A 13,203-nucleotide genomic window follows, 5' to 3' on the forward strand; every position below is an offset into this window, starting at 1 on the left:
ATAACGAATTAGTAGTGACTTTGATTGAGTCCATACTACTTTAAACCTGATCAATCAATGTCCTGCTCTGCCTGACAATTCGTGTGAATTCATTGATTTTTTGGTTCATGTTTCCTTAATCCATTAGACTTTTCAGTTTCGCAGATTTTTCAACATTTAACCAGTCAATATTAAAGCCACTGACAATAATGTTCAACTTACTAAGATCCAAAAACCTGTCTAACCATTCTCTTTCGTCGCGAATAGTTTTCGGATAAAGTTTCCTTTTCTTTCTTGGATTTTTGCTGCTAATAATTACCGAAGCCGTTGTAAGAAATTGCTGGTGATGAAGAGAGGGAAAAAGCCTTTTCGCTCTCTATTTATTAATTTAAGATCGATAGAGATGTGTACATAAATAATCGACCGTGCGCGGATGTGATCCGATCCGCAGTTCAAATCTGCACGATTCGCGCAGCTGCTTCAACACATTCTTCCAAAATAACTACGAACCTCGAATCACTCACACTAGGTGAGTGATACAATATGCTATAATTGCATACCGTCATACCCCGAGAAACCGCTACACCGAGAAACCAATTGCCTTCCTATGACTCGTTTAAAATCACTTTAAGGACAACGTCACTTCTGGCATAACAGCTAACCAAACTCAGGTTGCACGCAAGTCTTTATATTGCATCCTTTTACATAGAATTGCTCGAATGCCTCCTCCTCGGTTACGTGGGTTTCAGAGATCAAGACCAACAAGGGTTGAACTTTTTCTACTGTCTCACGAAACATGGCATAGTTAGATGGAAGACCGACAACATTGAAATACAAAATCTCTCTGATCCGCCTTAATTTCACCCCTCCCTGCTATTGAGAAAGTTACATTCGTCTCTCTACCTGTTTTTTAAACAGCGGGCATTCATAGCTATTGGCCGCATGTTGTACCTGTAGTTTCAGGTTCCTGGATGTGTTAGCCAAAACACAATTTACACATTTGAGGATGGACGAAGTTCAATCCGACGTTCGGTACTCACCACTGCACGCTTCCTTATTTTGGCAGTCAGTGCTTTTGTGGCTAAATTGACCACATTTATAGCAGCGCATAACGTGAATGGAGCTAGAAATTTTACACCGATCAAATCCAATATTGATTTTATCAAGTTTTTCCAGACACTTATCAGTTTCATGGTCGATTTCCAAAACCACATTATGTTTCTGGTACTTGTAGATCTTACTCTCAAACATTCCAATTACATTCATCTGTTTCCAGGGAATTCCCTTATTTTGAGGTTTCAAAAGATCTACTAAGTCAGAAGAAGAATATTTTTCACTCATTCCTATTATTTTAACGCGTGCCATAGGTAAGGATGAATAATCGTCTCCTAAAATGCCTTCTACTTCTTTTTCATGATATCTAAATTCGCCATAGCAGGACATTGTTCATATACTTGACCGTTTCTGCCGTTGCGGAATTCCGACAATTGCTGCTTCCTCGCATCCAATCTGGCGCGATGGTCAGCTCTTGTCTTATCGCAAGACTGCGCACAACCTGAGAAACAATAACCAGAGTTTTATTATCTATATCTATATATATATATATGTATATATATATATATATATATATATATATATATATATATATATATATATATATATATATATATATATATATATATATATATATATATATATATATATATATAAATCTCGGGTCACGGTGTTTGTTGCGAGCAAGCTCCGAAACGGCTGGATCATTTTCAACGAAACTTTGCACACACCTTACGGTGATATGAGAATAGGTTTTAAGACTCACACCATTTTCAGAAGTTGCACTAAACTTATTTTATAACCAATTTTCTAATCCCATGCCAAGAGCAGTATTGTTGTCGTTGTATACAGCGCTTTGACACTCGGTGTTAAGTGCAGTTTACACTGGTGTTAGAACCCCGCAAGCAACTTCGAGCAGTTTGCGAGCTCGCACGAGTCGTTGCAATCGCGTCCTTTCCTAATTTTGAGAGTAACTCTATTGTTTCCTAAAATATCTTAATAATAGTTTGAACATTGCTGTCTCCACTATTTGTCCTTTTTCTTTCTGTCGCCCATGTTTCTAAATTTACTTACTGCACTGTTTTGCTGGTTTGCAGAGTGTCAATCCCTCAGTGTTTGTGCAAGCAAATCATTTGATTTACTTGCATCACTATCCATATGAAACAAGCCCGCGGTTTGATCGAAACAATGTCACACATATATACGACATTGCGGTTCTCATTAATTAGTTTGACCGCAGGCTTGTTGAGTGTGGTTGTAATACACCGACGGTGAAAAATAAACCCACAACTCCCTGAACAAATTATCGGGTCATCGCTGGTTCTCACCACGGCGGGCATTTTAAACACTGCCGTGTTAAAAACAAATACGGGCGAAGTCTTTTAAAAGTGTTTTTTTTTTCGCTTAGCTGGTTTCAAACGCCGGCCAAAAGCGACACAAACACTACTATACTAATATGCTACTCTACGTATCTCCCGGTGTCACACATACATGGATAAAAACGGTACAAACACTTATCTACACAACAAGGATCGGTTACTGCCACCAACGGCGAGACGCTGTTGACCGCACCGATCTTTTGTTTTTTTAACAAGGTCATTTTTACTTTTGCAAAACACATTGATACCGAGAGAATCTAAGAACATTTATCTACACACGTAGCTAAAAATTTGAGCACTTAGCTCTATTTTACACAACTTGTTTCATGTAACAACACAGAGCTAAACAGTCACTTGTCAACAGTCACTCATCCTCAAGGTAATTTATTTATTTTTTGCATGTGACTCAAAAAATAATGAGTCTTAAATTCTACCATAAGTCTGGCCTGATTACAGGTCATCATTAAAAAAATATATATTTTAACTATCAAGAACATCGAGCGACAGAAGGGGGGCCTTGCAATCTGAATACCTTTTCTGCCTCATAGCAGCATGTGATAGATTTGCTAGACATGCTAGACATGATATGCAATCTAGAGAAAACAGCGTAGCAAATGAAGAGCATCAAGACAATTATAAGCTAGATTCCTTCCCAAATCCTGCGAGAAAGAAAACTCTGCCACAATTGAAATTGCTAGAGATTGCAAAGTATAATCAAATGCAGCAGAACATTTTTGATCTCAAAGTGAAGGAACTAGAGGTTAGAAAAGAAGAACTGGCTCTTCAAAAAGAAAAAAATATTTTGAAGAGAGAAATCGCGAACAAGAAGTTAGCTTTCAATCAACAGCTGTTGGATCAAAAACGGAAGGTAGCAAATAAGAAATTAAAACTTATGATGAAAATAGCTAATAAGAAAATAGAATTAAAATCTGCAAAAGCTAACAAGCAGATAGAATTAAGTTATGAACGACTGGCCATTTTAAAAAATAAATCAAAATAGATATAACCAAAAATATTGCAGTGTTAATGTAAGTACATATTTTCTCATTTACAAAAATAATGCTGAGAATGAAAATGAAACTCCTTTACGATAACATATGAAATATTAGAATATTCATGTTGAGATTGATGTTTTTTTTATTATATCGTCTCTAAATTAATCATTTCTAAACAAAAAAAATCCATCAAGATTCTGCTACCAACCAATGTTGTTTTCTATACATACAGGCTGGTATTATTGAATCCGTCCGTAGCGGCGGCGTACGGCGCTCATTTGTAAATGAATTTATAACAGCCAAATGACAGTATACCACTCCTGTTAGTATGCGTAGTTCAGTGCTTTGTCGTTATAACTACGATCAAAGATACCGTTGATCGGTTTTCAGAATCGGTAATGAAATTGTGATTCAGTTGAAAGTGCAAACATTACGTGCATGTGTTATAATCATTTCGCCTTTACACTTAAAATGTTTTTCATTCTGTTTTCCGACGACGACGAAATACAGGAAAAAAGAGATTTGCGTAACAAACGTAGAGTTTTACGGAAAAAAGCAGATCCTTTTAAACTATCAGACACAGCGTAAGTAACTTAAAATTGTATTTGGTTAAAATTTTAATTTCTTCGTTTATTTGTAGGTTTCTTCAATATTTCAGGGTTACGAAACCAATTTTTTCGTTTATTTTGGAAAAAAATGAACCTCAATTAGACTGTATTAAAAGTAATGGAGTGAGTGCAAAAATTAAACTTGCTGCCTGTTTGATTTTCTTCGGAGAGGGCAGATATCAGCACGGAACTGGACAAGACTTCCACGTAGCCATGGCACAAACAACGTTTTCAAACACTTTGCAAGATTTGATACCACCTCTTATCACACTATTGGGCGATTGGATACAATTGAATATGACAGAATCTGAAAGAATGGAGGCAAAACAATATTTCTTTGAAAGGTCGGGAATATCAGACGTGGTGATGTGTGTAGATGGGACCCACATAAGGATAGTAAAACCCAAATATCGCCCCCTTCGCTATATCAATAGAAAAAATTATTACAGCCTCAATGCTATGATTGTAAGTGTGGATACAAATATAGGGCATTGTATATATTATAGTTATTATATATTTTTTCTATTTTAACAGGTTTGTGATCACAAATATCGCATCAGAGCTGCGGACGCTAGATTTGCAGGATCTCATCATGACGCTTATATTTGGAGTATTAGTCCCATTCGCAAACATTTTAGAGATCTACATAGTTCTGGAATGTCTGACCTGTTGTTGGGTATGTACATATGTATACCAAACATTTGTTTTACTGGCGATAATTTGTTTATTTTTCATCATAGGAGATGCAGGGTATCCTTCCGAACCATGGCTTATAACACCCAATCGTAACCCAGATTCAGGCACACAAGAATCTATTTTTAATACATTTCATGCCAGAGAACGAAACATCGTTGAGAGAACAATAGGAATACTGAAATCCAAATTTAGATGCCTGCTTGTAGCAGATGGGTGTCTCAATTATTCGCCAAAAAAGTGCACAAATATTATAAACATATGTTGTGCACTACACAACATATGTATAGAAAACAATATTGGTTGGCAGCAGAATCATGATGAAATGTTTTTGTTTAGAAATGATTAAATTAAAAACGATATAATAAAAAAAAATTAATCCCAGCATAAATATTCTAATGTTTTCATATGTTATCGTAAAGGAGTTTCATTTTCTTTCTCAGCATTCCTTTTGTAAATTAAAAAAGATGTATTTACATTGCAATATTTTTGGTTATATTTAATTGGGTTTATTTTTTGAAATGGTTAGTCGTTCATTGCCAATTTTAATTCTAATTTCTTATCATCTATTTCCATCATTAGTTCGAACTTCTTATTTATTCTTCGCGTTTTTGGTCCAACAGCTGTTGATTCAAAGCTAACTTCTTATTCGCGATTTCTCTATTAAAAGTAAGCTTTTCTTTTTGAAGAGCCAGTTCTTCTTTTCTAACCTCTAGTTCCTTCACTTTGAGATCATTAACTTTCTGCTGCATTTTATTGTACTTTACTATCTCTATTAATTTCAATTGCGGCAGAGTTTTCTTTTTCGCGGGATTTGGGAAGGAACCTAGCTCTTGATCTTCTTGGTGCTCTTCATTTGCTACGCTGTTTTCACCAGATAGCATGTCTTCAATTAGTGGCGGCAAAAAGCTACCACTTGATAGAACAGGTCGTTGTTCATTTTCTGTTGTTATTGTTGTTATTGTTGTTGATGATGATGATGATGGTGGCAATGATGATGGTGGCAATGATGATGATGGCAATGATGATGATGGCAATGATGATGAAACACCCATCACAGGACCTTGCATCCCTGTGGTGCACATAGGCATGTCTAGCAAATCTATAACATACTGCTCTAAGGCAGAAAAAGTATGCAGATTGCAAGGCCCCCCTCCTGTCGCTTGATACTCTTGATGATTAAAAGATAATTTTTTTTAATGATGACCTGTAATCAGACCAGACCTGTAATTGAATTTAAGACTAATTAGTTTTCGAGTCACATGCAAAAAATAAATGAATTACCTTCTTCCATCCTGAGCCATCCTTGGTTGGTGGACCTAATGGATTCAATTCCTTCGACACTAATTCCCAAAATTTTGCGCTTCCCTTTGACAAATCCTTGACCACGTCAGTATTCGACTCTATTAAAGCAACAAGTCGTTCAAACTGCTGCTTGGTTGTTGTTTTACGTTTGTCCTAGAAGGTTTTAAAATATGTAATAGTTAGTTGATTTACAAATAATTGGTTGTACAATAATAGTTACAGCCATTCACACACTGTTTAATGAAAAACGTTTTCTTCCTTCGGCGTTTTGATAGGAAATGCAGAGAGATGCTAAATCTGATCTGTGATTGATGCTACGGATATCTGGCCTTCATATGGTTGCCATGGTAACCAACCAGTAATACAGTGGGTAACCATGGAAACAATATAGGAGCCTGTTAACAATAGACCTTCACAAACAAGCTGCGCTAAAACAAATGGGAATTGGTGATGTAAAGGAAGACGCGGCAAAGGTACGTGGTTCGATACCCACCCTGATCGTTCATTGATAGCAAGAACGAATGTAGGTGTTAGATTTTTTAAGTTAACTACTATTTAACTACTATTTCAATAAATGCACAGATCCGCGACAAAAACCTTGGCGGATTCGCTCCCATACAAATGGGAACGAACGTCCCTGCGTAGTAAAGTTCATTTTGTGTGTAACCGCCGATGTAGAAAAATCCAGCCAATATTTTCGGTTTCTTTAACAACGCACTAGTGAAAAAATAAAAGACTCGCGTTAATTTCGCTCCTTGCCTGAATCCGGCAAAAATATTTATTTTACTATAGCGTACACGCGCGTTAAAAAAAATCCCATGCTCTTTCTCCCGATTATTGATCGCAACTGGCAACTTCTTCTCGCGGAGCCACTAGCTTTCATTCGCTCATTATTCGGGAGCGGCTTTAACCTGGCTGATCGTTTTTTTTAAGACATTGCAGGTTTCATTTGATAACATAACCACGTCAAACCTACACTCTTAACGTACGGCGTCGCCCGCCAGGGATTTGCCGTACGTAAATCGACCCTTTCGGATGTCGCTATCCCATTCCTTTATTTTTGCTTATATCTACTTCTCACTTGTTAAAAGTGACGCTTCCCGAGTCCGCATGACTTCCTCGTGCTTTGGACACGGGCTCTCCACGCTCGCTGCATGAACAGACGCCGTTCGTGCCGAAGCCTCACTGTCTCCGGGGAAGGTGGTCCTCCCCTACTTCGTCGAGGAATTGGAGGGGGAGCTAGGCCCAGGCGCTCCGCCTGTACTGCCGCCCGCAGTATTTCGTCATCGCGGGCTTCCAGCGCTGATGCGACGTCTGCCGCCAGACGCACTCGTGCCCGATGCTCAGCTCTGCCGCGACGCCGTCTGTTGCGGGCAGACCGCTAACGCGCTGCTCGGGATTCGTTCACCCGCCGCGTGACGTCCATTATGCGCTTCCTCGTCGCGCCACAACTTTTGTAGCGCTGTGGTGATGATCTTCGCTGCTCGTTGAATGCGGTCCCACCACTCCGCACTCTCCAGCAGCTTCTCGGCGATGTTATCCAGCCGGACTGCCTCGGGTGTCCCCCAGCCCAGCAGCTCGCGTCGGGTGTCGTCGAACACTGGGCACTCAAACATGACGTGGGCCACAGACTCGACCGACCCTGCGCATCGTGGACACTTCGGGGACGAAGCAAACCCGCAGACGTTCAGATACTCGCAAAAGAACCCATGTCCGCTAAGCACCTGGGAAAGATGGAAATCCTCCTCACCATGCCTCCGTCCCATCCACCGATGCACGACGGGAATCATCCCGTGCGCCTACGTCAAGTAGCGGCTGGCCGATGGTGTTGCCGCCGCACGGTAGTGCGTCTAGTTCGGCTGTCACAACTGCTTTGGCTACAGCCAAATTATAAAAAATTAGCAACCTTTGACAACAAGATGAACACCAATGCGAGTAAATGAGTGTCGGGACATACGCCGCCGCTACGGATGGATTCAATAATACCAGCCATAGAATTGTTCGTAGGAAGTAGGCGTTGTCATGTTCGGTTAAACTGTAGAGCTGTCACTTTCATACCCCTTATACGGACGTCACACGAGGCGTAAACTCAACAATTTCAAGCTTGATTTGTATGAGAGAGCGTAAACTTCCTGTCAAGAGATTTTAGGGTTGTATGGCTGCAATTCAGTTTTCGCCGAAGTTTACGCTTCGTGTGACGTCCGCATTAGACTGCAGCTTGGATCATTCTTATCAGGAGGTAAACAAACGGTTTTCGAAAAAATGTTGTTTGAACTAATTCTTGTATTAAACAGCTTGGGGAATGATTATTAGCTACTTTAAGGTCATTTGAGAATGAAAAATTTAACGCTGCGGCACAGGGGGTAAACAAAACAAATGACAGCACTACTGCTAAATAAAGCTCTTTCTGTCGCGAATTTAAAGTTGAAACATCAGTTTTCTTAATTCACTTAATTTCATTAAACTGTATTAAAAATTCACTGAACTTTCTTCTCTTGGCGCGATGGTAGAAAGAGGTCGATTTTCGTCTTCGTTCCCGTTTTAAAACTTCACGCAAAACCGATTGCGGTCATTCCACTTAATTTGCGCAGGTTCATCCGTTGCACGCGAAGCTCCTTCGGGATGAACCATTCCTACTCTCTCTATTTCGCCCGTGTTTGTTTCGCCTGTGCTACCTGTCCCTCTCTCTCACTTCACCACAACGCATTTGTCAAACTAGAACCGCTGTTGGTAAACAACAACTACAGAATAGCTGAACTTGTCAACGCCTACTTCCGAATAATTCTATATCTCACTGAAAGAGTCCATTATATGCCTGAACAAATCTACAACTCGCTGAACATATCTATATAATGCTCGATAACCCTGTAGATAGTACGAACGACGTATCAGTTAAGTATAAACAGGACAGGTGATGTGCCAGTCGAGGCAACCGAGTTGTTTTTTTTAGCTTCGAGAGCAGAATATCATAAGAGATATTATCGATCGCAGGCCTGAAGTCGATATATACTGCATCAAATTGAGTACCGCGATCCATGTTGTCGAGGCAGAAACCAACACATTCAGCAAGATTTGTGATGGAAGATCTCCTAAGGAGACCATGCTCCATGCTCCATGTCCATGCTGACTAGGGCTCATGTAGATATGAACTGCTGTGAGTAGCGGATTGTATAAAATGAGCTCAAACACCTCTGCACAAGCGCATAGGTAAACATACCGATATTACGGGATATATACCGGTATTACGGCTCCATACCGTACCGGCCTTGGAATTGATCCTGAATCCACACCAGAACTTACACTAAACCCATAACAGTCCTATAACTGATCCTGATCCCATTCAGATTCTGCAACATATACCTTGCGGTACTGAAACTGAACCCCATACTAATCCTTGAACTGATTAAGATTCCATATCAGTCATGCAACATATCCTGATCCCGAGCCTTGATATAGCTTCTTTTTATATTTCAGGATCCGAATAGTTCCTGAGTCAGCCTCACTAATGGGACCAGTTTTCTTTCTGACTGTAATTTGTATCATTTTTCTTCATACCTTTCAAAACATTAAAAACTAAGTCGTCGTTGCGTTTTCTATAATCCATGTGGTTGCTGATGGATGATGGATGTAAACTAAGCAAAAAGCATCCAAGCTATCGCTGGAAAGTCTTTACGAGAACTTTATAATAGAGATGTTATTTTAACAGCTGAACATACAACTATTAATGAATTAAACACAGGTATTAATAATTAAATAAAAGTCTAAATTATTACATATCTCTTTCGTTTTCTTCTTCCATATATTCTTAATCAGAATAAATATTCGGATATTCTGTAATCAGTTGAATAGTCTGGCTTTCTATTTCCAACTAGTGCTTTTGATTTTTCATTTGCAATAAATGGTGCACGTATTTTTCCGATTGAATCCGAATGATCATTTGTTTTTGGCAGTATGGCGTTTCATCAATTTGGACGTAAGGTCAATTAGCTCTCCTAGAGCACCATTTGCACTATCTTGCGAAATTTTAACACGCTTTACCCGAATTGAGTTGTTCATGTGCTGATTTGTGGTTCTAGGTTCGATCGTAAGTACGTGGGTGCAGGGAGATGGAAATTCGAGGCTCTCTTTGAGGTCGGACGTGTACCGATTGTACGTGGAGCACATAGTAATTATATTGTAATAATGTTTAATAAATAGTTAAAAGTGTAAGCGATACAACAACTGGCGACGATGAATATTAGAAATCACCCGTGCAATAGGCAGTGATCACGCAATGAATAACAACGGAGAAGCTAACCAGCAGACGAGCAACGGTGATGAGGAGCGGCCTTCGCATAGCGGCCGTCACGGTGGTACGGGAAGCGTCGATCCAACTGAATCTGGAGCCGGCTGAATTCGCCAACAGCAAATGATGGTGCTGGAGCAGCAACAGACTTTTATGAAGCAGACGGAAAAGCAGATTGGCGAGATTTGGCAGACAGCGCAGCCTAAAAAGCCCGTGAATGAGTCAGAGAAGCTTAACGATGTGCTGGCGGGTCATGCGAAAGATTTTCTGGATGGTCATCGTGTTATGATAATCTGTTCGAGAGGAACGCAAGTAAGCTAGAGGATGACGCGAAGGTGTGGCTGCTGCTAAGAAAGCTGGGGCAACCAGATCATGAGCGATACATGAGCTACGTACTGCCTCGTAAGCCGAAAGACTTTAAGTTTGCGGAAAAATATAACCGACTCGGTGAAAAGCACCGGCGCTGTACGCTGCGACGGAGCAACAAAACATTGTTTGGTGGCCAGCTTCTACTCGGGCACTAGCGCGGCTAGAAACCATCCAACGGAAGGCAACGCGCTTCGCCCTTCGTGATTGGTCGCATCGCCTCGACTACAGGACAAGATGTTTGCTGCTAGGGATCCCGCCCCTCGCCGAACGTGTTGAGCACGCCAGACTGACATTTATTACGGGAATCTTAAACAGAACCATCGACTGTTCCGAGCTGCTTTCAAGGATTCACCTCTATGTTCCTGCCAGAATACTCCGTCGCCGGCCAATGCTGGCAGTCGCTGAAACCCGAACAACCTTTGGCTCTCGCAAACCCCTTCTTTGTATGTGCGGTCTACTAAATTCAGCTGACGATATCTATGAGCCTGGAATGACGATAACGGAACTGACTTCACTTTTAAGTGTTCGGAATGCATCCAACAATAATTGTATATAAATGTTCTGTTCGTTACCTAATGTCTATTGTAAAAGAAATTTGACTCGAGAGGGATTTATAGTCCATCGGTAGGTAGACACTAAACTAAACTATACTATTTACTAGTAAATGAAAAAAATAATACCCAGGACCAAAAATTCAAACATTCAATGTCATGATAAGTTGGGGAATAGTTTGTAAGCAAATATACGGATTTGTATTATTTTAATAAAAAATTGAATCAATTGTCCATATCTATGGGGCTAACAGAATTATTATTTGTTGAAAACATTGGTTCATATGAGAGGTCATCGTCTATCTTGTCATCAATATACTCCACGACTTGATATCCTGCAAAAAAAATGCTAATGTTATATTATGTTAGAACAATTTTACTGTTAACAACCATCGATGTTAATCCATCGGGGTCAGTAAGATTTCCTACTTTGGGCCTTGCAGCATCTAAGTTTCTTTCAAGAAACTTAGATGCTGCAAGTATTTCCAGCCAACGTGTTTGAATCCTGAAACAGATGGCTGGTTAATTACTTGCATTTTTTCCTTATAGGGATCGTGCAAATTTCCTCATCTTTTTTTCGCCTCAGTTTCTGAAATTATTTAAAACATTTACTTTAATTACAGATTTTTAGCCACTGGATTTAGCTACCGAGCTATGGCACAAACATGTAGAATATGTCACGTGACTATTATGCAAATGATTTATGAAACATGTAACATAATTTGACAGGAATTGCAGTAGCAATTCATGCCTGTTCCATCTACGGCTGATTTAGAAAACATCGCGAAAGAATTTAAAAAGAAATGGAACTTTCCAAATTGTGTTGGTTGCATTGATGACAAACACATAACAATTAAAGGTCCAAATAATAGTGAATCGGAGTACATCAACTGTGCGTGTGCGCTGTGCGAATTATAAATTCATAATAATTGTTGTTGGACGCAGTGACAGTGGAATTGTAGCTCCCACAAGCCAAACCATTGCCAGGGACAGATGAAAACATGCCACACGTTTTTGTAGGAGACCAATGGGACCCGTTAAAAAACGTTTTTGTTGCGTCCATTTGCAGCACACAACATAACACAAGAGGAAATCTATTTTAACCATAGATTAAGCAGGGCCAGACGATGCTTTTGGAATCGCCATAAGCAAATGGCGGTGCCTTAAGACAGAATTACAGTTGACAGCGTAGCACGATGGTATTATTATAAAAGCTGTTTGCCTTCTGCATAACATTTGCATAACTTTTCGAAACACTGAAGATGCAGTTTTGAATATTTGTGCAAATAGTCCTCAAAATAATTCTATTGCCCGTGCTAATAGTTCGGAAAGACATGGCCGGGGTAATAATCATACATCGCGATCGCTTTAACATTTATTCTAATGAAAATAAAATATGATATGATAATGATATGAAATAGATGATATATTACTTAGAATTTATGATAAGCTTTGCGGTTGCATACATTTTCAATTAAACATACAATAAACATTGCACTTTAGGGATTAACGGCTCGTTTCATTGACGGGATTGATATACGGTCGTCTGCCAATCTCTAAGCCCACTAGTTGTCGTTGAAAGCACGCGATTGATCGTATCACAAATTTTAATTCGTTTGCTAAAGGCTACCCGCTGAGCGAAGCGATCCAAAACTTCTCAAACTCTCGCTCAATCTAGCTAGAGAGCAAGAACCAATAATGATAAAGCGTGGTGAAAAGATGGCAAAGAGGGGAAAGAGGGGAAGAGGAGAAAGAAGACGTGGGTGTGAACTATTTTTCGGCCACTATTTTTTGGGCCATCACGGTCGTATACCGGAGCTTTTTTGTTAGAAAGAGGTAAACACATACAGCGCGCTATCTCTAACGACCGTAAACGCTTCAATCGATCAAGAACTTCGATCGGTTCTTCGGGCGTTTCTGCTCGCTTTCTCGATCGCTTTCGGCGGAAAGCGAGCTTGAAACCGAGTTCAAAAACTGCTCGATTTT

The 13,203-nt window shown here is 39.8% G+C and overlaps 1 protein-coding gene across 1 annotated transcript; it reads left to right on the plus strand.

Annotated features, from left to right (window-relative positions):
- Positions 1-3,785: 3,785 nt before the first annotated feature.
- On the plus strand, positions 3,786-5,105 carry LOC121591906 (putative nuclease HARBI1). Its single transcript, XM_041912974.1, has 4 exons — positions 3,786-3,990; positions 4,047-4,479; positions 4,549-4,690; positions 4,755-5,105. The coding sequence occupies exons 1-4, from the start codon at positions 3,845-3,847 to the stop codon at positions 5,054-5,056; spliced, it is 1,023 nt and encodes a 340-aa protein (XP_041768908.1). The 5' UTR covers positions 3,786-3,844; the 3' UTR covers positions 5,057-5,105.
- The last annotated feature ends 8,098 nt before the right edge of the window (positions 5,106-13,203 follow it).

The sequence above is a fragment of the Anopheles merus genome, chromosome 2L, assembly GCF_017562075.2.
Source record: "Anopheles merus strain MAF chromosome 2L, AmerM5.1, whole genome shotgun sequence".
Classification (NCBI taxonomy): Eukaryota; Metazoa; Arthropoda; class Insecta; order Diptera; family Culicidae; genus Anopheles; species Anopheles merus.

Bases quoted from the DNA above. Each gene is read 5' to 3' on its own strand.
- LOC121591906 (XM_041912974.1), top strand. From the start codon at position 3,845: ATGTGTTATAATCATTTCGCCTTTACACTTAAAATGTTTTTCATTCTG. The intron at 4,480-4,548 runs GTAAGTGTGGAT...CTATTTTAACAG, and splicing joins ACAGCCTCAATGCTATGATT to GTTTGTGATCACAAATATCG. The intron at 4,691-4,754 runs GTATGTACATAT...TTTTCATCATAG, and splicing joins AATGTCTGACCTGTTGTTGG to GAGATGCAGGGTATCCTTCC.